The sequence below is a fragment of the Prionailurus bengalensis genome, chromosome B1 (assembly GCF_016509475.1).
Source record: "Prionailurus bengalensis isolate Pbe53 chromosome B1, Fcat_Pben_1.1_paternal_pri, whole genome shotgun sequence".
NCBI classification, from domain to species: domain Eukaryota; kingdom Metazoa; phylum Chordata; class Mammalia; order Carnivora; family Felidae; genus Prionailurus; species Prionailurus bengalensis.
Genome location: NC_057344.1, coordinates 66,600,031 through 66,627,639, shown reverse-complemented (window position 1 = coordinate 66,627,639; position 27,609 = coordinate 66,600,031). Strand labels below are relative to the sequence as shown.

The following is a 27,609-nucleotide window of genomic DNA, read 5'->3' as shown; positions in this document are numbered from 1 at the left end:
CAATACTTTAAGAAATAAATACGAGGTTTTCACTTGAAATAAAAGAGAAGCTAAAATACCTATTTCTGCTTTTATGAGTTCCAAGTAGTTAGGTCAGCAAGTGACCAGTGAGAAATCATTATGGAGGCTACCAGTGAGAAAACTACCAGTGAGAAATCATTATGGAGGCTATAGGTAAAAGGAGAAACATAAATGTGCACTAACTACAAAAGATTAAGATAATCTTAGCAATCTGGAGGGAAGGGTCATCTTCAAATGGAAAAAAAAATAAGACTTTCATTATTTTTAAAATTAAACTTCAAGTTGGTATTGCTTTACCTGTTGTCTATTAACAGTTGGTATGTGCAATTTATCTTGTTTAAGACAAAATCTGTCCTTTTGGAATATGTGTCTATAGGTTGGGTCTCAGCAATCATTTTGGACAGTCCTTTCCCTAAAAGGTCTAAAGAACTTAGAACATAAAGTGGAAATTACCTGTAAGTGAATGATGCTGACCTTTATTTACCTAAACTGTCAGGGCATATCTATAAACTCTAACATAGAAAATTACAAGTATACAAACAAGTGAGTTAATTTTTTTAATCACAGTATGTAGTAAAAAAGTTATTTCCCCCATATGCTAGGCAATTTAAGTTGCTGTGAGGTCTCCTACTACAATGATCTGTACATGGGCCTATGCTATAGTAGGTGTAGCAATGTCTAATACAGAATTTCCCAAATGAGTGTGGGATTTTTGTGAGGTTAAAAAGTAGAATGCTGTGAGTACCATGGAAACCTTCTTCTCACCTTGTGTTCTCACCCCATCACCCACCAATTCCTCCAGAGGCAACCATCATGTTAACTACTAAAACCATATACGAGTTACCTATTTTGGATTTGATCTAAATATATACTTGATGTATGCTTGTGTGCTCCACTAGTTTCCTCCACATTTTTTTCTTTTACTTTTTTCCCCTACATTTAACCTCTCAACCCCCAGAACTTTTGCTTCTACCCCTACATCTCCGCTGAAAGTGCTGTGACCAAAGTCACCCACACCTCCTTGTGATCAAAACTGGTAGCCATTTCTTTATCTGTCATATATCTCTTGTTTTGAACTCAGTCATAGAAATTGCTCATCAACAAATTCTAGTAAAGTTTTATAAATACATAGTCCTTTGGTTTATTCCCTATTTCTCTAAGCATTTTTGTTTTTGTTGTTGTTGTTTGTTTTTATTTATTCATTAAGTTATTAAAGTTTATTTATTTTAGGAGAGACAGCATGTGCATGTGTATGTGAGAAAGTGGGGGAGGGCAGAGAGAGAGGGAGAGAGAGAATCCCAAGCAGGCTGTGCACTCTACACCCAAGGTGGGACTTGATTTCATGAACCATAAGATCATGACCTGTGCCGAAATCGAGTCAGGCACTTAACCGACTGAGCCACTCAGGTGCCCCTGTTTGTTTGGTTTTTAATTTCATTACTTAATTTTAAATTTTAGTTCCCTGTTGCTCTTTTGCTCATCTCTTTTGTCTTTACATACTCACCTTGGGTACCCCATTACCTGCCAGCGCAGGTTTTAACTGTATGCCCCATATTTCTATTTGTGTCCCTGAACTCCTACTTGAGATCTAGGCCACAATATTCTCCAACCAAATGTTTCTATGTAAATATGCCAATATGCTGAAAATCCAACTCAGTATATGTTCCCAAACTTGCTTATCTTACTGTGTGCCCTACTTTAATAAATAGTACCATTGTTCACCTCAGTATGCAAGCTAGATAGCTGGACATTATCCTTGACCCTACTGTCTCTATCTCATGTATATGTAATCACTCAAGTTGAAATGATTCTGCTTGTAAGTTACTGCCCAAATATGACCACCTCTCTGTATTACTGTTCTCTTTTAATCCTGACCCTTTCACCTTTAACCCATATTACTGTAATAGTTTTAATTCTTCTCACTAAACTCTGTTATTTTTCTCAAATAAATGTCTTTCATATACTAATGACCTAAAATCTATGAATATTAATATAATATTCATATTTCATTGCTGTGATTATTAGATGGTTCCAATAAGTAATATTTTTATTATAGAAATTGTGACTTCCTAGAAAATGATTTTTTCCTCATAATGTCATTATCAAATCTATATTCCATTAAGAAGTGTTTCATATAAAGAAATATGACATTTTAAATATAATCATGAATACTTAGGTAATTTAAAATAACTGTGCCATGTATTTTTTTAGTATTTTAAAATTTTAGAATCCTAATTATCTATTCTTTTTAAGAATGGAGAGAGAGCTATTATACAATTAGTTTCAATATAAATGCTCACAGTTGATGCATTATGCTTGCAAAAAACTAATTTTTTCATGCCTAGTAGAAGCACTTTTCTTTAGGAAACTTTCCACACATAAAGATCATTTAGAATTGATAGAGATTTATTTAAGTGTAACATTAGAACTTGAACTAATAGAATACATACATATCTTGAAGGACTTGTACATGGATTTAGGAACTGCAACTCGTAACCATTTAATGGAATTTTAAGAATCTATCAGAATTGCAAACTCTTCATTTCATATAATTTTAAGACTTAGCACTATAGTCAGAGCAATTTATAATTTAACTCAGAAAATAAAGTACATAGAAAGCATTCTCAAAACAAATATTCTTTCTCTGGATAGCCAATTGCACCACTTTTTGTTAGCTAGAAATAAAAACAACTAATTCCTAAAACCAATAATCATTTAATAAAAATTTATTATCTTAACTGAGTTTGACTGCAAAAATAGGTAAACATATATTTATCTGAGTATCATTTATGAAAATTAAATGCCTCAATTCAGTGTATGGTCATGTTTGATAACAAATAAATTGCATTTACCTATATAGACTTAAGGCAAAAATATAGTGCTCCATGCAAATCAAACAATCAAAGATTTTAATTTAATTTTGAGTGCGAAGAAAATAAAGTGCTGTTTTCTCATATGTTAATTCAAGTCCTTATGGTCAATAATGGCACTGTTTACTCATTTTTAATTCTATAAGAAACCTTTGCACTGAAAAATCTATACATTTAACTGAAATTATTCAAGACAACAAAATGCCTGGGTGAAAGAATTTGCCATCTGACCAGAGGATTTAGTATTTCCTCTAAGTATTCAAAACTGTGTCACTGACCTCATTTAAAATTTATTTGATCCCACAAAATAGATTTCCAAATTTATTAATAAAACAAGGCATGGTTTAGAATGCTTGATGCTCACACTGAGAATTTATTTTAAATATCTTTTTAATAATACCCAAATTTCTGGAGAAAAATTAAGAATAGCATCCAATGCCTGTGTCAAATATTAAAATAATCCCTCTTCTTATCCAAAAAGGGGAAAAAAAGGCTATTTTACAGAAAACCTTATTACCAACTGTAATAACAATTTACTAGTGTTATAATGGTTGATAATGTACTATTTTTTATCATTAACCTTTTCTTGTTTGCACGTTACATTTTGCTCTTCTTTCTTCCATTTTATACTATGGCAGAAAGAATAATATAATGCAACTCTGTCTATTCTTGTCTCTACCAGTAAATAATTAATGGATTAAGAGAAGTTTTGTTTTTGTTTTTGTTTTTTAACTTCTCTGGACTTCGTTTATTCTTTTGAACATTAATTTAGGGACTGTTTAGTTTTCTAGGTTTTCATTTTAAGAGTTATCTGGAGGAATCATTCTGGATATAAAAAAAAAAAAGATTATTTTAGCCTTACTAGATCTGTCATTTTTATCATTGTCTGAGATTATATATTCCTAAGGGAAAGAAAACAATCTTTCTAAGTTGGTTTAACTATCACAGCATTCTATACACATAAGTACTTAATACATGATTTTCAAATAGATTGCTTTTCTCACTATTGTTACACATTTTTATTCATGACACTACCTTAGTATTTTATAATGCAGTGACTTTTTGAAATTATGCCATTATTAAAGGCCTGCCACTAAACTTCACAAAACCAAATTGGGTTTAGTTGTAAAGTATTATAATAGATGGAAAGAAAGAAATAGATACATGTTTTCTATTCAAGAAGTATAAATACTTTTTGCTAATCTAGACACTATCCACACAAATTAGTTCTTCTACCTCTAAAGGATCATTATATAGTCTGATGACCTATTTAAGCAAGGTGCAACACTGAAAATGTGATACTTTCCAGAAAATCGCTTGGTAAGACCACAAAGAATATTAAAATATTCCATATAATTCCAGCATTACTTAGAAAAACATTATCTTCTCTAAATGACTACATGAACATTATTTTATCATTGTTAAGGGATAGTTTTACAATTACACAAAAAGGAAGAAAGCTCATAATACGATTGCTGATTGCCAAGTGCTTTCATTACTTAATATCTCTTTATGACTCAGAATATTAAAAATGTAGACCTTGGGTGTGATGCATAATTTTGACCTCATGGCAGAAACATTATAACATTCATTAAATTCATTGCCTTTACTATATATAATTTCCATAAAATTGTTACTTCTAAGAGTTAACCCAAATCATATAGATTTTTTTCCATCCAACTTCAACAGTTTCTAGTACAATTTAGCTCCTTCACAGACAACATTTTATTATTTCTCTATTGAATGTTTTTACTGATGATACAAATTTCTGAATTGCAAAATTTTCTTTATCAGAACAATATACTGATCTACCTTGCCTTCCTTAGCAACATCAAATCATATCTCAAAACACAGTATCATTTTTTCCCTGTGATAGGGTAAGCAGCAGCATTCTAGACAAGATTCTTATTTACTGATATTGCCAGGGATCATTATTCAGTCTTTGCTGTACTGTCATAAAAATAACATATGATTCCTACTTTATTTTTATTGTTTTAGTTTCTAGCTCCACCATTTCATCAACAATATTTTTAATAAAAATTCTCACAAACATCTATTTAATTATCTTACTGATGCTTGATAAATTGCATGCCATTAAAAATATGTTCTGCTCTTGCTACAAGTTTCAATTACTTTTATTTAGTCAAACCCAAGTATCCGCCTAGTAGAAGGGTGAGAGATTGGAGCTGGTAGATTAGACTGATTGTTTAATAAAACAAGTTAGTAAAATAATAATAATAATTTATATATTTTCATAGAATTTCAATACTGGAACAGACCTTACAGTTGAATTAATTTCCGTAAATACCCTGGTATGTGATGCACTTGAGTTTTTATTTATGCTATACTTTTTTGTCCAGTTTCCTATCTTTTATTGCCCAAAGTCCATATCCACTCATCCTGGAGACACATTCAGTTGCTACCACCTTCAAAAAGTCTTCGTGATTTCCCAAATGAGATTATATTCTAACTTAATATTTTATGTAGTCCCTTCTGTGATGTGTATCTCTTTCTAGCTTATATATGGTATTTGTAAATTAATATATGACAATATTAATGTAATATAGATATAGAAGAATATAAATATAATTTCTTTTCTGATAAACCATAATATCTTCTCGTTGCCACCATAAGTACACAAAATAATTCCTATTACAGAGTGAAGTTTAGTGGAAAACACAAAGCTTTCACAGTCTGACATAGCTTTGATTATAAACTCAGCCACTTAGTTCTTAAGTTCTCTGTGTTTCAATTTCTTTCTACAAACGTAGAATAATAATGCTGCTTTCCTGTTGTTGTCTTTGAAAGGTGTCTATCCTTGATTGTGACATTTTTTAAGGGGTTAACTGTTTATAGAGTCACTCTGCATCTTGCTATCCTGCCTTTTAATTGGAAATGGAAATGTAATTTAATTAAATCTGAAGAGCATACTGATATCTTGGCTTAAAGCTTCATCACCTGCAACTATTTCACATACATTATTTTGCTTTCTCAAAACTTACATAAAATCTAATTTAATGTTTTAATATAAAATTATCATATGACAAGAACATTACTCTTCATATTTATATGGATTTTCAGGAATTTAAGTAATTTCCGTAATATCAGACCACTGATAGATGGAAGAGGCATAATTCAAAAGAGATCTTTTTACATCAAGTACATATCCTATTTCCTGTCTTTTTTGAAAGCAATATATAAATGTGCATATATATAACATTGAAGATAGAAAGATAGAAAAAAATACTGGTTTCAGTGCTGACTTAAATCCTGTTGAGCTTTGATTCTTTGGTGACTTATAAAGCATATATAAATCATATTTCACATATGATTTATAAAGCATATACAAATCATAAATCATATAAAGCATATAAAGCATATTTATGCTTTATAAAGCATAAATAGTCGATTTTAAGAAGTATTTAAGCAATTTAAACATACATAAATTATTCCAAAGTACCTTAATATAAATACAATTTTCCATTGTTATGCTAATTATTGTTAACATATATGCAAACTCTATTAATCTACCTTGGTTTCCCTATAGTGTAAAAACAAAAAACGAAAAACAGAAAGTCACTGTGTAAATAATTAAATTGTTCTCTATATACAGTGAAGACTAGTCAAGTGCTACTACTCCCCCCAAACTTTAAAAACAGCATTGTGGAATTCACGTTTTCAATGAGAATCAGTAAGAACTGATATCCAGGGTTATCAAGTATTTCCAGCTTTTCATTTTAGGATTACTGCATCCCTTAACTTTTACATATGTTTCAGTACACTGCAGCACTTTATCTTACTTACACCACTTCTCTTAATTTAAAAACAGCCTGTACTCTCAGATCAAGCAACATTCTGGATTGTGTAAAGAAACAGGAAAATGAACGAAGAGGAATTAGAGAATGAATATTATACTCACGGAATGTTCTATAAAATTCTTCAAGAGCCAGGTGCTTGTCAGAGTTAAAATCATCGTATTTCAGTAGATCATACAAAGTACAATCAGAAAGATCCTTGCCAAGTTCTTCCTGTTTTATCACCTGACAAGGAAATTATAACCATACAATTATAACCGTCTTAACATTTCTATAGCATAATTAATCATACATAATAATCACTTAGTGATTATTAAGTCTGCAGTCATTTTAAGTCTGCAGTAGGGCAAAGAACTGAACCTATGAAAAATGCTGATTTTCAGTTACTGGACAATTATTTTGAACCATTCCAAAGATATAAAGTTAAAAAGTTAAGATAGGTACTTAGAATTGTCCAAACTTTCTAATACAAAAATCTCATAGTAGGTCCCAGAAAATCTGAGCTTTACAAGGACATTTTGTATTTCACTCATTTTCTTTGCTCCATTTATACTGACTCAAGGAAATGTCTCCACATGAAAATTGCCTCCTATGTCTCAGTGACCTCTGTCAAAAGAAAACAGGGCTCTTTCTCAACAAAAATAGTGAGATCGTTTGTTCCAACTTTCATCTTCAAATTATTTGTGAAAAATGAAGTTAGATGTTTTGTTTTTTTTTCTCTGCCCAAACTCCTCCTCAGCTGGAAGTTAAGCCATTTGGGATTGTGCATTAACTCCCTCGGTCACAAAAGAGCTATTAAGCAAATGACTGTTTCCAGGAGCCAGAGAGAATTAATGCACCAATTGATGATTAAAATCTATCCAAGTGTGGGTGAGAAAAATCATCAAACTGCTTTTCTTCTCTGTGCTCTGTCCTATGGACTGAGGCAGTAGCTTTTTTACACTCTACTGATTTGACTATTGTGTCTCACATAAAAGAGCTCCCCAAGATTTTTCAAACATTCCTATCCATCTGGGTGGCTGCATAGCTGTGTCCATAGCTTTTCACATTCTCTCACATACAGAAACAGTATTTCACATTGTTGGAGCTGTGCATTATAGTTGTGTTTTTTCATCTTCTTTTAAGTTTTATTTATTTTGAGAGACAGCGAACTCAAGTGGAGGAGGGGCAGAGAGGGAGAGAGGAAGAATTCCAAGCAGACTCCTCACTGTCAGCACAGAGCCCAAAGTGGGGCTCGAACTCATGAACTCTAAGATCATGACCTGAGCCAAAGTCAGTCGTTTAACCAACTGAGCCACCCCGGTGCCAGTAGTGTGTGTTTTTTTTTTTTAAAAGGTGGTGCCATGTAATTAGAAAATGCAAGCTCTGAAGTCAGCCAGCTCTGGCTTCTGCACCTGCCAATGGCACTTAATATAGCTCTATAATTTCTGGCAAATTATTTAACCTTTCCTCAGTTAGGAATAACAGATAGTAACATTTAACTCTTATGGCTATTGTGAAGATCATATTTATAGACATGTATACACACACACACACATACACACACATATACATGCACACATACACACATAGTTAGATGTAAGACAACATATAACACATAGCTAAAAGTAATCATTTTAAGTTAAAAATAATGATTTTTTAAATATAATGTGTTTTTTATTCAAATAATTCACTGCAGATTTCCACGCCAGCTTGCACAAGCTCTGTTGTGTGTTCACAGTGTGAATCCAGACTTTCTTTGTTATATCAATAGCAGATCAGTGATACTAGTTTCAAAAGATTCCCAGATGCTATTGGCTATTTTTTTTAATAACCCTTTGGGGAACACTTCTATGTTAAAAGTTCAGTTCTGCCTGAGTGCGGATGAGCTATAGAGGTAGCTCTGAGGATGGAGCTTAGCATATGGATCACTAGAGCCTCCGGCCCTCTTCTGTAGCCACCTGAGTGGTTTAGCAATGATGACACAGAGACGTTGCTAAATATAACTTCTACAATATACTGGGCTCTCTATTCTTGTGTTATATATTCACATTTCATTGGTTAAGCCGATGTTTGCTGCCTTGGAGGGGGAAAATAGGCAAAACATTTATCTGCTTTAATTGATCCACATAAATAGATATTGCTGAGAGTGAGTATTAAGCCCTACACTTTTGCATAGTCCAGCTGTAGGGATTAACAAAACTACCTAACGGCTGAAGCCATTTCTCCTATAAGCCTAATGAGAAAACTAATACTGCTTTTCTATTTAGAAGGCAACAGAGCTCTCAGTCATTCTCCATCTGTTATTTGTTAGATCATGGAAAATGACTTTCCCTGGGTGGTAGTGGGGGGGGTGGTGGCATATTTCATTTTACCTCACTATGCTCTTCCTAAAGTTCTGCAATGCTAGCATAATGGTAATTTTAAGGATGCAGTGACACTCAGGCTTGGTGTATTCAGGTATTTTAATAATATTTTTCAGTAATTTTTATTCTCATACATGTTCATAAAGAGGAGATGGAAAAACCTGGAGAAAATATTCATCATTTTATGTCTCATATTTTCTATTTTAATAGTTTACTCAGATTAAATCATGTCTAATTAGACAAAGAGAATGAACTTCTACCTTTTTTTCTGAATGCTGGCTTAAGACTAGACTAGCTTGATCTTGATTTGATCTTGATCTTGATTTGATCATGATTATACAACTTAAGCTGGACCTGCTGTTTCAACTAGTGTGTCCTAGAAAAGCAAATGGTTCTGGCTAGGAAATTTTCTAAACAAACAAGCAAACAAACAAACAAACAAAAAACCCTCTTCACCTATACGGGACCATGCCCATATATAGGAGACAGGAGATTTGTCTCTCATCATCAATAGTTCAAGTATATATTTTCTTCATTTATTTTTTGGCCAATAAAACAGCCTACTTAAAAACATACTTCCTAGTTACTTCTTCTCCCCTTTAGAATTCCTGATGGGAGCTGAGTAGTCTGGTGTGTTCCAAATGAGGAGGGTACTTTCCTAAGACTTCTTAACCAGCATGGAGAAATGGCTTTAAATAACTAGAGCTTTGATCATATTTGACTGTCTGCAAGAAAGTATGATAGAGGCGTGCCTGGGTGGTTCAGTCAGCTAAGCATCTGACACTTGATTTCGGCTCAGGTCATGATCTCATGATTCATGAGATCAAGCCCTGAGGTACTCTGTGCTGACAGTGCAGAACCTGCTTGGGATTCTCTCTCTCCCTCTCCTCTACCCCTAAATAAATAAATAAATAAATAACTTAAAAAAAAAGAAAATATGATAGAAAATAAGCAGATTTCCTTCCCAAGTGCACAGTAATACATTAAGCACTCTTTGGAACAGAGGATCCAAACTTGTAGGGCTTTCATAGTTGCCTGCATTTCTTTTGTTTATTTCTGGCATTGGCTTTCAAAACTTCCCAGTCTAGTTTCCTCAAAACACTCATGTTATTTCTGAACTAGAGATGATGACAGAGCCAGACGCACCAATGTTATCTAAGTATCCTACAATAAAGCTTTAGTCAAGGAGGTGACTCATAATTTTATTTGTTATCTATTGTAAAATATTGAGTATGTTTTCCAAATTTACCAGTGCTTTGGTGAACTCTCTAAGGCTAAAATAATGATAATAATTATTAAGTTAAAGATTCTCACTTTCTTTAATGATCAAAAATCAAGTTACATGAATACTCTGCTCCACAGAGATTAGAGTCAGTGTGACAAAATAGAAGTATTAGAAGAATGTATGTCATCCAGGGAGCTCAGATACACAGTATTCCAGAGGGGTACATATTTAATTTCAAAGTAATAGAACTGTCAAAGTTGCATGAGGAATTATAACTCAGGAATGATTCAATGTTTTGATACTGTATTCTTTTTTGTCCCCAAACAGGACAACAAAACAAAACAAAACAAAAACTGTCTCTCCCCAAACTAAACTATTCTCCTTCATAAACTATTCTGCTTCATTTGTTTATTCAGGTATCCATTCAACAAATCATTTTTGAAAATCTACTATTTGCAGACACTTTCCTAGACTCTGATAATAGCCAACAAGATAAGAAACCCTCTTTTGTGAAATTTATATGCTAGTAGAAGGGAACAAATAAATATATAAGTAAAATATATAGTATGTCAGATAACAATTTATTTAAAGATAAATAAAACTGGAATTAAAAAAAAGGAAAATGCCAGAGGTAGGTGTAGAGGATTGTCTCCCTGCTATATATATATATGAATATATATATGAATATATATATATATCCCTGTATGAATATTGGTTTTCCAGGAATATATCATGACTTGGAAATCAAAGATTATTATATTGACTCATAAAAGAGATATAACATCCATAATTTTGATGGTCTCAAGTCAGATCATGGTAATGAGTCTATGGGCATGAGGGCATAGGAGCACAATGAAGTAGAATCTTCCAATTCTGTATCTTTTTCTTTATTATCCTTGGTGGAAACAGGGAAAAACAGCAACTGTAAACTCATGGAAAGATACACCACTCGGGGCGCCTGGGTGACTCAGTTGGCTGAGCGTCCGACTTCAGCTCAGGTCACGATCTCGCGGTCCGTGAGTTCGAGCCCTGCGTGGGGCTCTGGGCTGATGGCTCAGAGCCTGGAGCCTGGTTCCGATTCTGTGTCTCCCTCTCTCTCTGCCCCTCCCCCATTCATGCTCTGTCTCTCTCTGTCTCAAAAATAAATAAAACGTTAAAAAAAAATTAAAAAAAAAAAAGATACACCACTCAAAATTTCAAGTGTTCATCAGAGGTGAGCTCTTCCTTATCCTTTGCAAGCTATTTTTCCTCAAACTAATCATGACCACGTCACAATCACACTGGTCTTAGTAGATCGGAGTTCAGTGTTCCTCCATTTTAAAGAAAGTACATCACATTTGTGAAGTTGAGGAGAAGACGATATATTCAGTCTTTACTTGGCAAATATGTAGATTACATCAAAATCTAAGGGTCAGGAAATAAATATACTTTTTTTAGAAATATGTATCTTTAGGCATTATCTTTAAGCCTCTCCCATACACTCACTATGGGTTGGCTTCCCTACTACTTAGTTCTCTGAATATCTCCTATTTGACTTCCTTCTTCTCTCCTTATCTCCCTTCCCCCTTCCTTTTTCTTTTTAACAACTGACATGTGCCTAGAAATGTGCTACAGTTTTGGAGATACAGTAGTAAAAAAGAATGACATAGTCTTTGTCCTCATAGAGTTAATTTTCTAGAGAGAATGTGTGGGAACAAGCAAATAATTAAATAAACAAAATAATTACAGATTGCCAACAGTGCTCTAAAAATAAGGTAAACGGACAGAGTAAAAAACTAACATTACAAATTATAATTGTTTAATCATATATAACTGATGCTATCATACAATAGGTGTGTTAGAAGAAAAGGATCACATAAAAATTAATTACATCTTTCAAGTTGTCTTTAGGTTTCCTAACATCCGTAACACATTAGAAAACGTTTAAAAAATCAATAGGGCCAACATGAATTCTTTTGAATAATTCACTGAAGAGATAACATTATTCAACCCATGGTGGGAAGAAAAAATACCTTATTTTGAAGGCATCCTATATGGCTCACAGGGATTCTCTGAATATGAATGCCAAATTTTTAAAAGCACGTTAACATTCTAAAGGAAAGATGCTATAAAAGATATGTTTAAATTTTTTAAGACAAAATTTTAATTTTCCAATTGTCTTGTGCATATTACGAACAACATTAAAAAAAAAAGAGTATTTGAAACTAGTTATTAATGTTTCCAGATAGAATTGGAAGTACTGTTTCTTAATTGTAGCCCCAAGCTGCACCCAAACCAACAATTAGGGGCCTCACTTTTCTGTTAAGTGCTAACTGTTGCTATTATTATTATTCTGAAATCTTTAGCGCTTCAAAGGAAATTGCCAGTACTACTAAAATCTACCTACTGGCCTTGGTACTACCATTCTCAGTCAAATACCTGGTTTCTGCTGCCTTATTTTGTATACCAGAAGGTTTATGGGGTTTTAAATGTTAAATAGGATTAATTACCATGGCAATTCCTGGAAGTTCTCACTTATCTCCCTTTTCTAGCCATACAAGTGCTTATTTGTTTGTATTTAGTTTGTTCCCACCAAAATAGCTTTTTATCCATTAGACAAAACAATTCTTACCAATCTTATAGTAAATAAATATGTTGACTAGAAACCAGAACCTCTTAAAAAGCCTTTAAAATTGTAATAGGCTTTATCAACTCAAAATAAAGATTAACTGTCCATTCCCTACCTAACAGCTCTAATAATTTCTAAAGAAAATTGGTATGTACAAAGTTTGCAAAAACATCATTGCCCTGCCCATCCTGATAGCTTAAAAATATCTAGTCTTATTTATTCTTGCTTTTTATTTAATTTCGTAAATGTATTCACATATGGTAGTCATTGAGCAAATAGCATTTTAAGTCAAATATGTATAACGTAATAATCTAAATCCTGTGAACAAGTAGCTCTTTTTATTATTTTAATAAAGAGTTGGCATGTGTGCACATTAGGGAAATATTTCATTCTAATATGCATGCCTAATGTGAATCAGCTTATTAAGATGACAGAATCTAAATGAAGAAAGTGCTAAATCAATATACTCAATACAGCTGCTTATTTAAACTCAGAATCACAAGGGAATGATTTTGCTTACTTAAATTCCACGGGTGGTTATTTTATGAAATAGGGAGAGGCCAAAAGAGTAGATTTTCCAAGCTGTTAGCACTATTTCACTTTAAGAACCCTATGTTTGCTGCTCTAAACAAGGAAGCCCTTAGACGGAGTTGGCTCTAGTGTCCTGGTGCCTATGTAAACAACCCAAAATCTAGGCCTGTAAATGCCTCAATGTTTCAAAACTCACAACCAGTCACAAATAGGATGTGTTAAGCTACAGGGAATCAATGATTTCCTTCCTTACTTTGCTCTCTCCTTTCTCTATAGATGCTTTCCCCTAGCTCCCCTCAGTAGACTGCTTCTAACCACTTCTGATTTGGCATTGCTGGATTCAAATCAACTTTTGCTCCAATAAACTCTGAAAATTGGAACACCTGGTTGGCTCAATGAGTTAATTCACTGGCTCTTTATTTCAGTTCAGGCCATAATCTCACGGTTGGTCAGTTCAAGCCCCAAGACCTGCTCTGCGCTGACCCAAGGGAGCCTGCCTGGGATTCTCCCTTTCCTCTCTCTCTGGTCCTCCCCATGCTCTCTCTCTCTCTCTCTTTCTCTCTGTCTCTTTCTCTCAAAAATAAATAAACTTAAAAGATATAATAAGCCCTTAAAATTTTAATATGTTTCAGTATACCCATCTTTTAACACTGCTAACAATTCAAAGATGCCATTCTGCCAGGTAAAGTCTGCCTACGTATTCCCTCATCTTACTCTAACTATCAAACGTATTACACCACAGTGCAAAACACAGTTGTCCATTCTCCTCTAAGGAGCAATCTGGACAAATTCCTTTGTCCTATGTGACCCTATGTAATCCAAGTTTCCCTATATTGCTTTGCATATTTCCTTCTCTGACTCAATCTCCATTCTTTTCTAACTCAAACCCATCATAATGACCTCTGGAAATCCTGCTTCTGGTCAAAAAACTCTTCACCTTCCATTTCTTATAAAAACATGTAATCCACGCGCACTAACTTTAAGAAATTCTGGCTGCCCCTGAAGAAAATCACTTGTCAAATAATTTTAACAATTGGCGGCCAATTTTTCTCTCATATCCATTCTACCTCAGCGAGGAAGATGGGTCATTAACTAAATGGTTCCCTACTGGCACTTCTGGATTATTTCCTCCTCCCAAACCAAGTCTTCATTAGATAGATACAAAGATGAGAGAGATGGTAGGTATAGATAGATAGTAGATAGATAGATCGATCCATCAACAATAGATTGATACAGAGCTAGAACCTACTTTGGATCTCAGGCCATTCAGCTACATAGTTCTCTCCTATTCTCTCTCCATAATTCACAAATAAATTTAACTGCTGATTCACAATATTTCTGCCCACCTTTTTTTTTAATGTTTATTTTTGAGAGAGAGAGAAACAGAGTAGGAGTGGAAGAGGGGCAAAAATAGAGGGAGACACAGAATCCGAAGCAGACTCCAGACTCTGAGTTGTCAGCACAGAACCGAGGTGTGGCTTGAACTCACAGACTGCCAGATCATTACCTAAACCGAAGTCGAATGCTCAACTGACCGAGCCATCCTGGCACCCCTATTCCTGTCTACCTTAACTCTTTAATATTCTCTGTGGTTTCCATATACACATGAATAAGCCACCCAGAACAGATCTGAGCTCCTTTTGACAACAAATGATCATTAACTTTCACACTTCCAGTGACCTTTCCCTACATGCCAGACTGCCAGAAGGAACATACTCATACCTTAGGTCTCTTCATCCTGAAATCTCGATTTCAAGCATTACACATTCATGTCTGTTTTAGAAACAATATGTGTTCTTAAAACCACAAATGTGTCACTATGAAACTGAGTACCTGACTACACTAGTCATATATACAGCGCTTAGGGGAGATAACAGGTTTGTGATCATCCTTTGGAAAAAAAAAATTTTATGTTTGTTGACGTTTTTGCAGTAAGCTATTATTCTATGAGTCATACATTGGAGTATGATAACCCAATTTGGAGCATATTGTTAGAACAATTTTCACTGAAGCAGGCATTAGTAAAGCTCAGATTTCTCCAAAGAGAGCAGTGAATTCTCACTTTGGGAGAAGGTAATTTAAGAGAAGCAAGAGAGAGAGAGATCCAGGTAATAGAGATGAGCGTTAGAAATTTGCTTAGATGTGGGGAGGAGCTAAGGTAAAACACCAAACAAGCAAGGGTCACACCTTATTAGAATGGTCCTCAGGAAAAGGCAGAACATTTGGGTTTGCATTGAGTACACAGGATTGGTTACCAGCGCAGACCACTCGGTTGTATAACCTCATTATGAATGGGATCCGGGCACTATGGCATAGATTTGAGAAAAGATATAGAACCACTAGAACAAAGTAAGTTCCCATTTACCTGTTTTCAATAGAGGATAGACATTTAAAGAAAAAAAAATACAAAAAAAAAATTTAATGTGATTGAAATATTACCTTTATCATACAGTAATTAAGACACATGGGAGAGGAGACAATAATCATCTGTTTTGTTCCTACAAAAAAACTTTGATAGATATCCCACTTTTCTTCCCTAACACTCGTGTCCATGTCATTTGGAAAAACAGAAATACTCACCCCAGGGGTAAAAGTGGACAATGCACTTGAGGAAATAGAGACAGATATGACTTAATTAGGCTCTGAGGGTGTAAAAAATAGGGCAGAAGATGGAGGCTAGGGATTTCTTTTTGTTTTGAGAACTGATGATATATTTCTCCCTGAGGGAAGACTATGATAGATACTGGTTTTTGATGTTGGTGTAGTATTCTATAACTTGTCATTAGTTTTTTAACTAAGGTAGATGTTGGCATCTGTGGAATGTGATATATTTGGTCATACATATTTACAAGGAGAATCTAAAATAGAACATATTGTTTTGCATGACAAATAATTTGGAGCCCCCAGGGAAAACTGAGGTTGAGAGATAGACTTGGGCACTGTATCAGTGGTTCAGGTAATGAAAAGCACACCATGGACAGAGTACAAGGAAAGGAAAAGTGTACAAAGTGCTGGATCTAAACTGGATTTCAATTTGGGATTTATGTAATTTGTGATGTAAACACTCACATATATATAGTGGAGCTCAAATAGAAGTACAAAGGGGACAACAGACATCTGCATTACAGCAATAACCCAATAGTATCATTACCATTATTACTAATATTACAATTACTCAGTTACTCTAATCTGGTACTGAGGATTTAATAATCCATGCCAGCTATATGAGATAAATGTGTAACTATTTCAGATGAGATGGGCAAATTAAAAACATGCCATCATTTATTTTTTCTAATTTCTTGAGATAACCAGAACTACTCTTCTTTCGCAAGAACTATTTTTTTTTCTCATTGTAAAAGTTGGTATTAAAACTTTTGTATGTTTAATAATGTGTGTATAGATTTCTGGGTTATAATGGCTGTAAACGAATGGTATTTAAGTTGTTATCACCTACCATCCAAGCATAAATATTAAAAAGTCGCAAGGGATGAACATAGAGTAAATATTATTAAATCGCTCAATTACTAACTTAAGTGTATGTACCCACTTTATTTCCATTATTATCCATGACATTCACATGAAAGTTAGATTTGAAAATACAGTTATAACTAACACACTGTATTTTGTATGTGCTAGTCATGCTTCTAAGAAGCTGACACATTCTAAATGATGTGTGTGTGTGTGTGTGTGAGATCAAATTTACACAGTAGGTAGTAATATCATTGCCTATATCTATATAGATATCTATAGATATATATCTATATCTATATCTATATCTATATCTATAGATAGATATATAGATATATCTATCTATATATATATAGATAGATATATCATCTATATCTATATCTATATCTATATCTATAGATAGATATATAGATATATCTATCTATAGATATAGATATAGATATAGATATAGATGATATATCTATCTATATCTATATCTATATCTATATCTATATCTATATCTATATCTATATCTATATAAAATGAGTCTCAGAAACTTTAAATAACTTGCCAAAGGTTAACAGGTCATAAGTAAGGGATGTTATTTGAACCCAGGCTCCCAGGCTCTATAATAACAGTTCTTAACCACTACACTTTGATCATAAAAAAGATTATTTTGAAAAAAAATATCCTAGGACTTCATCACTTGGGACCCACTCACTCCTTTCCATCTGAACATTCTCTTTAGATCTTCTGAAATGAATATACCATCTCAATCTTTTTTGATTTTTTTTCTTCTGGATCTTCAACTACCAATGACAAATCTACAAGTGTACTATCATAAATTTTATCAACTTCATAAAAATTATTTTAAAAGTCCAAAATTTCACTTTGCTATCAATTTGTATTTCATACTTGAATATTTTCAACATAAGAACATTAGCCCCAGACTGGAAGACTAAACATAGAGTTACAGATGTTTATGTTATTAAGCTAGAGTGGTGAAGAGATGGATTGAACGTGATTTATTTCTATAACCAGTCAGTTCATTTTAGCAAATATTTTCTTGCTATAGCATGTTGTTAACTGTGATTCTAAAGGTCCTACTCTTTTAACTATTAATTTTTTAATGTATTTTCTCTCAATTAGACAGGCTCTGTGTTCTAATTTACATGAAAATCTGTAAGATTCCCCATTCATTATGGGGAATAAAAATAGAATGTGGGTAGCCAGCTTTCATGCTACAATTATAAAACCTCAAAGTCAAATTATATTCTTTAATTTTTACTTGTCACTGGCAGTATCTTACATTTCTGTTAATAATATCTTATAAATTATTAATAGACACCATTAAGATCCTTTCCTTTTTTACTCTTCTAAGTTAAATTATTTGAAAATTCCATATTAAATGATGGTATTATATGTTTCTGCATTTATTAATAAAACCGTATGTATTATTGGTTATAATACTTGCAAAAGATCTTTAAAAAGTACCTGAAATCTAAAAATACTCACATCAAAACAGTATTTGTGCCATTCATATCTAGGTGTTTATTATATTTTTTCAAGATTACTTGTTACAACCTTCTGTTTTTCTTGTCGTTGTTGTTTAAGTTCTGTATTTTTGTTTATGTTGTTTTTTTCATAGTTGATTTACAGATGAGATACTGACATTTTCACAACACACTAGGTGGGAATGACTTATGTAGTATGGGATGTATTCAGAAGGAAGCCAGTAAATCTCCCAAATCTTTCCTTGCATGTACCTCATGGATGGCCAAGAAAGAAATGGGTTTCTGAAGACGACTTTCAGATGAATTGGAAGGGGACTTTTCAGACATAAAGTGAGTCCAAATCAAAGGTAACAGAGAAAACACAACTAAATTTGGTAGCAGATGAACTTCATTATGAGTTGAGTTGTATCTTCTCAACAGATATTTTAAAGACCTAATCCTGAGGACCTCAGAACATAAAATGTTGTGTTTTTTGGAAATAGGGTTGTTGAAGATATAACTAGATAACTGAAAATGAGGTGATGCTGGAGTAGGGTGGCCCCTTAATCCAATATGACTAGTGTCCTTCAAGAAAAGGCAATGTGTTGTGAAGACAGGCACACCAAGTATGGTATATGACTGCAAAGGCAGAATGATTTTGTTTGTTTGTTTATTTATTTTGAGAGAACAAGAGAGAGAGAGCATGAATAGGGAAGGAGCAGAGAGAGAGAGAGAGAGAGAGAGAGAGAATCCCAAGGAGGCTCTATGTTGACAGTGGGATCTCATGAACTATAAGATCACGACCTGAGCCAAAATAAATGGTGGGCTGCTTAACCCACTGAGCCACCCAAGCACCCTGAGGCTGAATGATGTTATCTATAAGCCAAGGAATGCCAAAGAATGCCTAGCACTACCTGAAGCTGAGAAAGACAAGCAAAGATCCTCCCCCAGTTACTTCAGAGGAAGCATGGCTTAGCCAACTCCTTGGTTTTAGACTTTGAGCCCCTAGAACTGAAGGACAGGTTGATATAGCCACCCACATTCTGTTATTTTGTAATGGCTGCCTAGGAAACAAATACTAACTTGAATGTAGCACAAACTTGAAATAGGTATGAAGTGCTGTCACTGCCATTTTCTAGTGAGTAGCAATTTTCCATTTGGATTTAGATGTAGGTACTATGATAATAACTGGATTTCGTCAGATCATGTTTTGTACCCAACCAGTGGTTACAATGATGTAGATACATTAATAAAAACTAATAAATATATGTAAAATATGTAATATATAATAATATATAATACACAAAATAAAAGCAAAAGCAAAACCACAATATATTCCAATATGTCAGGCCTGCATAGACCAAGGTGACATGACTGAATTATATTTTCATTTTAATTAACTAGTCATTTCTTATCATTACTATAAATATAAAATTCTAAAGAGTTTCATTCTTGAAAAATAAATCATGAGGTAAATGATAACATAGGTATCTTAATTAAAAATTTTCTGATTTTACTCTAAAATTCCAGAGTTCAATTCTTTAAATCCCAATGCCTGGATTTAGTAACTTCTCAATAAATGCAGGCTAAATTAAAGAAGATAAGGAAAATGATATATATTTTAATTAACTGGAATGGCAAGAACTGTAATTAATTTACTTAGAAAGTCACTTTGATATAAAGTCTTGAAACTAAGTTACACTATTCCAAAGCTTAGAAATCCTTGTATAGTCGAACCAATATTCCACAATGTCAGATTCTTTATATAGACCATAAAATTAACCATAAGAGATGAATGGCATGGTGTTATGGAGATAAACTACTGGATTTTTTTTGAAACTATATTAACTGCCAAGCACTGCAGCAAAATTCACCTTAATAAACACTATAAGAATTATTAAGAATTCAGAAAACTTCTTCAGTGCTATAGCCATTTTCCTAGATTGGTCACCCAAGATTGGCTTTTTTTCTCCATTACTCCCTAAAACTTGTATACGTTTTTGGAGAAAACTTATGTCTCTTATTTCACATTTCTATACTACCTACAACTAGTTTAGTTTCTTAAATCTGGGTATTACAATTTCCTTCAAACTGTTCTGTCTCCATGATACACACATAAAAGTATTTGTATTTTTTTCCAAATGGTTCACATAAAGACCTTTTGTTTATTCAAATATTCTCTTTACTAACAAATTTCTTATCACATATTTCATTTGGTGACAATCTTCAAATAAGTGAAATTTAACAATGTGGACTTAATACTAGACCTAGATTAACTATATCCTAATTGATCTTTGATTATTGGAAAAAATAAAATAGGTCAGAAATTTAATACCTTCTTAAATGATGTATTTACATCATGTTATAGATGTGCTCAATTGTTGGTGAATAGTTTCCTTGAATATTGGATACACAAGTTTTTACTGAGTGATAGAAAATTAAACATTATAAAAGGCTTCAGAACATATCTGAAGATATCTTATAAATTTTGTAAGGTAAAGAACTGATGATTCCTTAACGTATTTAAGGTACAGAAACCTATCAAAAGTAGCTATCTTATTTTGAACTCTAAAATATCATATAAATGTTATTTGAAACTAATATTGTTGTTAGAGTAGTGTTAGAAGAAAAACAACACCAAGACCCCAAAACCAAACCATTTTGGTCCTGAAACAGTCCTAAAATGGCATAATTTAGGCCAAATCCTCAAACTGGGGGTTAATACGTGATCTAATGGCAGTTCAACCTTCCCCAGAAAAGTAGTCTTAACGGGTCGGTCAGGAATTTTTCAATCAGCCCCAGTGGGTCTGCCGCTTGTTGTCCTTTTCCATCCCACAAAAGATGATGAGGTAATCGACATAACAGCCCTAGCCTTTCCAGCTAAAGGAAAGCAGACTTGCCGGGAAAAATCTTTCTCTTTTGCTAATAATTTTCTTGCCCCACTCTCCTGCAAAAACTTTCCATTTGTACAACTTCCCAAGTGCCTCTCTATTTGCTAGATGGGATGCTGCCCAGTTCATGAATTGAATAGTAAAGCCAATTAGATTTTTAAAATTGACTCAGTTGAATCAAATCTTTGTTATTTAACAGCAGTCAAATTTTACTCTTAAAAATATGTTTTGTCCACACTTTCAAATAATACAAATTAAATACATATTATTAATATAGAATAAATTCACACAGATATAAATATATTGTACATGTGATTTTTAAATAAGCTTGTTAATTTAATCATTAATCATACCTGAGTTAGTTCATTAATATCTACAAGTCCGTTACTGTCGGCATCAAAATATTTAAACATTTGATCCACCAACAACTTCTTCCAGGACAGGTCATCACCGTTAGGGTTTTCATTTTCTTGTGTAATATATTTTTGATTTTGTAAATCTAAAAGCATGCTTTTCATCTTGTTGTATTCAGTGGTCTTGCAGTTATTTCCTGTAACAGAAGAACTAAGTTATTTTCAAAGCAATATTATTGAAAAGGAATCATTTATTGTTTTAATGTTAAGAAATTGATATCTTATAAATAATATACTTGGTACATAATTTTTGTCTTCCAACTTGTACAAGGTTAAAATAATAGGATATTTTCATTTGTATCAAATCTAATAAAAACATGTTTACTGTGTGCTTTCTCTAGGATAAAGTAATTGGTTCTATGAGGGGTTTAGAAACACATAGCTCCAATTGTTTAAATACATTATCTTAGTTTAAGTTGTTTTTTTTTAATGTCCATTTATTTATTTTTGAGAGAGAGAGAGAGAGTAGGGGTGGTGCAGAGAGAGGGAGACAGAATTTGAAGCAGGCTCTGGGCTGTCGGCACAGAGCCTGCAGAGCCCAAGAAGGTGCTGGAATCCAGGAATCCTGAGATAATGACCTGAGCATAAGTCAGATGTTTAACGAACTGAGCTACTCAGGTGGCCCCATTATCTTAGTTTTAATCCTCACCATACATTCCTGTATAGATAGTTTCATCGGTTTTAGCATGAAGTACAGGGAGTTGAAATAACTTGCCCAGCAAAGAGTTAGATTGTGTTGGATTTTTGCACTTGAGCTCATATATATATATATATATCTGGTTTCAAAATAGGATAGCATATATTAACTGGAAGTATGCTTTTTACACTTGAATTTGTTTTGAAGATGTCTGCATGCATGTGTTTACATTTACAAAAATCCTATTCCCAATGATGCTGAGTTCTTATTTGTATTCTTCTAAAAGACTTTAATTATTTTTTCTGATACTTGTTTATCTCTCCTTTAGGAGCACAGTGTATTACATGATATGTGTTTGCACCTTGTATCTCCAAGTTTTAACTTTGCAAATTTCATCTCCACAAACGAAGTAGAAGCTCATTGCACTAACAATGCATCAAAGATTTTCAGTATTTCCCATAAAATAGCCAGGACAATACTGGCAACATCAGAATTAGTGAAAATGATTGCTTAGCTTAATGTCTTCAAAAATAACTGCAATTTTCACACAACTGTCTTACAAAGGATTTTTTTTTACACTGGCCCCCATGATAATGTCTTTAAATAGAACAATGGAAAGTAGTATATACTACTGACAGCAAATGTGATATAAAATATATTATAGAAAATACAGTGCCTAATGTAATTTGTAAATGAAAAAAAGTAGGTATTATATTAGCCAAGAATTTTTACAATGTACTTTTAGAGAAAATACTAACTTTATAATTGTTGTCAATATTGACAATTAGGCTGTAACAGAATCTACAATTTTAAAAGATTTCTAAAGATTTTTAAATATATGTCTAAGAAGTATGGAGTTGAAAAACAGGATTTGAAGTCTCATTCTCTTTCAAGACAAGATGGAAAACAATCTCTTCTAGAGAGATGAGAGACTGTCTTATTTTTCAAAGATAGTGAAATAGCTATTGTTGTTCAGCAATTTTAGTGTTTAGCAATCCTGTCAAGAACTTCTTTTTTTTACAACAAAACATAAACTTTGTGCTGCAGATTAAGTCAATTTTGCATTATTCCATTCTCAGTAAAAAATAATGCTAAAAATGTTTTCATAATAGCAAAGAAATCACTGACAAAAGAGAGAAGTAATCAGATCTAGAGGGGATAGGTAGCAATTTTGGTGTCCATGAAAGTGACAGAAAAGAAGCCTTCAAACGTGTGTGTGCCTGTGATTCTGTGTGTGTATGCAGAGGAAGAGAGAGAAATGTGTGATAAAAGAATGAGAAAAAGGATAATAGACCATTGCAATAGCCCTCCATGGAATTTCTGTATTTGACCTTGGGTTGGTATCTCCTTTGACTGATGCTGAATAGGGTTGAATTTAGGGGAGCTGATATTGGACCATAGGCAATGTGGAGACCAGAATGTTGGTGAGAGACAATGGGAATCAGGGCTTAAATGCTGAAAACCTACTAACTAATATTTAAAATTTGAGGAACAAGGAAACAGTTTGAGTTGTTCATTTTAATTTTGATAAAACTGAGTAATGTGATCATCATCGTGATCCTATTAATATTTTCATTTCCCAACTTGTAAATTTCCTTGAAAGTTCAGGTGGCTGCTGGCAATCCAAAGACAATAAAAATAAAAGCATGGCAGTGAAGGCATTTATAGTCCACAGAAATGTACAAGAAGTAGTTATGCAATTATGTAAAACTTTGTAGAATTTATAGATTTAATAAAATTTCTGTCACAGATTTTTTTAGTAATAAATAGGAACATCTGCTATTAACAATAAATTACATGTAATGAAGATTTCTTATGTGTCAGGAAGTTTATACATTTTAAATTAGTTATTCCTCACAACAGTCCCAGAAGAAAGACAACTATCACCATTTTATAGATGAGGAATTAAGGCACAGAAAAATTAAATAATTGTTCAAAGTTACAGAGCTAGAAAGGAGCAGAGTGATTTTTTTCTTATTTAAAAAAATTTAATGTTTATTTTTGAGGGTGGGGGGAGGGGCAGAGAGAGAGGGAGACACAGAATCTGAATCAGGCTCCAGGCTTTGAGCTGTCAGCACAAAGCCCTATGCGGAGCTTAAACTCACAAACTGTGAGATCATGACCTGAGCCAGAATCAGCCCCTTAACCCACTGAGCCACCCAGGCAACCCCAGAGTGATTTTTATATACAAGCAATATCCCTTCTATCCTTTATTCTCTGCTTCTCTTATCTTCAGAACTGAGTTTTAAGATCAACTTTTACATGTGATTCAGTAAATTTGTCCAAGGATTATTTGTAAAGAGAAAGATAAACATCATAATAAACACTAGGCAAGTAGAGAAAAAAATAACTCACAAAGGAAAAAGAAAAAGGTCTATCTGAGAACTAGCACGAAAATACTGAAAAGGAAGCTAAAGGGAAAAGAACTCAAGAAAGAGGGTCTGATGAGATGTCAAATGTTTCAGAGTAAAAGTAAGATAGACAATAAAACAGGCCCATCGAATTCCTTAAACTGTAGGTAACTGGTGACTTTAAAGAAAGATTTTAGTAAATAAATGGAGCATTTTTAAAAAAATCTAGAATCTCCTTTTTTATTATATGTCTTTTTCCCATTGATATTTTTCTATTTTGTTTTAATTTTAGTATGGGTAACATACATTGTTATATAGTGATTCAACACTTCCATAAATCACCCAGTACTCATCATGACAAGTGCACTCCATAATCCCCATCACCTATTTCACCAATCCCCCCACTCACCACCCCTCTGGTAACCATCTGTTCGTTCTCTATTAATAGAAAACAGAGTTAAGAGTCTGTTTCTTGGCTTCCCTCTCTCTTTATCTCTTTTTTCTTTGTTTTGTTTCTTAAATTCCACATATGAGTGAAACCACATGGTATGTGTCTTTTTCTGACTTATTTCTCTTAGCATTATACTCTCTAGCTGTATCCATGTCATTGCAAATGGCAAGATTTCATTCTTTTTTTTATAGCTGAATAATATTCAATTATACATACATATATGTGTATATATATATATATATATATATATATATATATATATATATATATAGTTCTTTCTCCATTCAACTATTGATGCTGCTTCTGCAATTGGACTGTTGTAAATTATCCTGCAATAGACATAGAGGTTCATATATCCCTTTGAATTAATATTTTTTTTTTGTAGTTTTGGGGTTAATACCCAGTAGAGCAATTGCTGGATCATAGGGTAGTTCTATTTTTAAGTTTTTGAGGAATCTCCTTACTTTTTTCCATAGTGGCTGCACAAGCTTGCATTCCCACCAACAGGGCACAAAGGGTTCTTTTTCTCCACATCCTCACCAACACTTGTTTTTCTTGTGTTTTGACTAGCTATTCTGACAGGTACGAGCTGATATCTTACTGTTGTTTTGATTGCATTTCCCTGATGATGAGTGATGTCGAACATCTTTTCATGTGCCTGTTAGCCAACTGCATGTCTTCTTTGGAGGAGGGTCTGTTCATATCTTCTGTCCATTTTAAATTGGATTATTTGCTTTTGGGTGTTGGGTTCTAGAAGTTCTTTATAAAATTTTGATACTAACCCTTTCTCAGACATGTCATTTGCAAATATCTTCGAAATGCAGCAGAATTCTTATTATAATGGGTTAAGGAGCAAAAACAGTGAAGATTTGGCATTATTAAATATTTACTACCATTTTTAGTGAAAGAAAAAGAACTAGCATTATTAATGAAACAGAATAGATATTTAGAAATAAATATCAATTAATAGATATTTGGAAATCATGGACTCATCCATGAATAACATCAGGCAGGAGGGTAAGAAATTTTTGTTCATCTGCTTTGATAAGATTCCTTTCTCAAAGATTAATCAACAGGCAGTGTTTGATTGGTATAGGTAAGAGAAAGAAATATTTTCCTGGATTTACCTCCTATTCTGGGAGACCAGTAAGAGATCTCCTCTGCGTTCCCTGTTTTAGACACTGAGAACAAGACAAATGAGATGCCTATTGGTGGTATCTATTCCATCATCTTTCCCATGAATGCAGTGACACTGAGGTTGTGCTGATTCTTGATTCGGAGTCATTCAAAGGGAAGTTAAAATCCATCTGGCCTTGGGGGGCCGGGAAGGATGCAGAATCTCTGACATTCAAATGGCTGCACCTGTGTAGCTAGCTGGCAGTACCTCTCCAAGTCTCTATGGAACCAAGATAATTACATTTTATACATCCTATAGTACATCCATCTGTTTGAGGACATGGTAAGTGCTAAAAATTATAGATTATATCAATTATCCTTAGTGTTATGTTTTCCAAAGGCTGTTTTTATCTTTTTGAAATTACACTTTTATCCCTCTCCCATCCATCAATAAAAATTACCTATTTCCTTCAACACAAAAACATCCAAACCTAAATATATAAGAATATTATTTTTCTTTTTAACATTTATGGTTAAAATTTGATTATTTTCACTCTAATGTAAGCTAAAATCTTAGATATTCAAAGAATAAAAATTGAATGTTTTTATTTTAGTGTTAATTCTATTCAAGTATTAGAATGTATATTGGAACTATTTTTTCCTCAAACTGTTCAATAATTGTTAATAAAGTCTTTTCACATAATTTATTTATTTATTTTTAAAGTTTATTTATTTATTTATTTTGAAAGAGAGAGAGAAAGTTGGGAGGACGGGGCAGACAGAGGTAGAGGGAGAATTACAAGCAGGTTCTGCACTGTCAGCGTAGGGCCCAATGCAAGGCTCAATCCCACAAACCATGGGGTCATAACCTAAGCCAAAATCAAGACTCAGATGCCTAACCAACTGACCCACCCAGGTGCCCCTCACATATCTTTAGAAAAATATTTCGTATTTATAGCATAAGGAATATATCAAAACTTTAGTATATTGATTTATGTGTATATGTGAATCAAATTCAACATGGAAAGCTATTATATTGAAGTTAATTTGTAAGTTGTTAAAGTGTGTTTTTATCTTGATTGAATTTATCTTGATTAAAAGCAGTCAAAAGAATTAAAAAAAAACTTTAATCCTTAACTGGAATATCTATTTAAATGTGAAAAAAGATAAATGTGTAAATTGCTTTGTTTTACATGAACTCTACTTAAATATTCATATTAAAAAGTATATTCTAGGGGTACCTGCGTGGCTCAGGTGGTTAAGTGTCCAACCCTCAACTTTGGCTCAGGTCATGATTTCATGGTTCATGAGTTCAAGCCCCACATTGGGCTCTGAGCTGACAGTGCAGAGCCTGCTTGGGACTCTCTCTCTCTGCCCCTCCCCTGCTTGTGCTCT

At 33.3% G+C, this 27,609-nt stretch overlaps 1 protein-coding gene across 3 annotated transcripts in view; it reads right to left on the bottom strand.

The window, feature by feature from the left end:
- The window catches only part of FSTL5 (follistatin like 5), a 796,843-nt gene that overhangs the window by 349,551 nt on the left and 419,683 nt on the right, over positions 1–27,609 (bottom strand). For all 3 annotated transcript variants that reach the window (XM_043566311.1, XM_043566327.1, XM_043566320.1), the window contains exons 5-6: positions 21,600–21,796; positions 6,811–6,931 (exon numbers count right to left, since the gene is read on the bottom strand). In XM_043566311.1, coding sequence (XP_043422246.1) covers positions 6,811–6,931; positions 21,600–21,796 — 318 coding nt within the window. The remainder of the gene's footprint in view (positions 1–6,810; positions 6,932–21,599; positions 21,797–27,609) is intronic.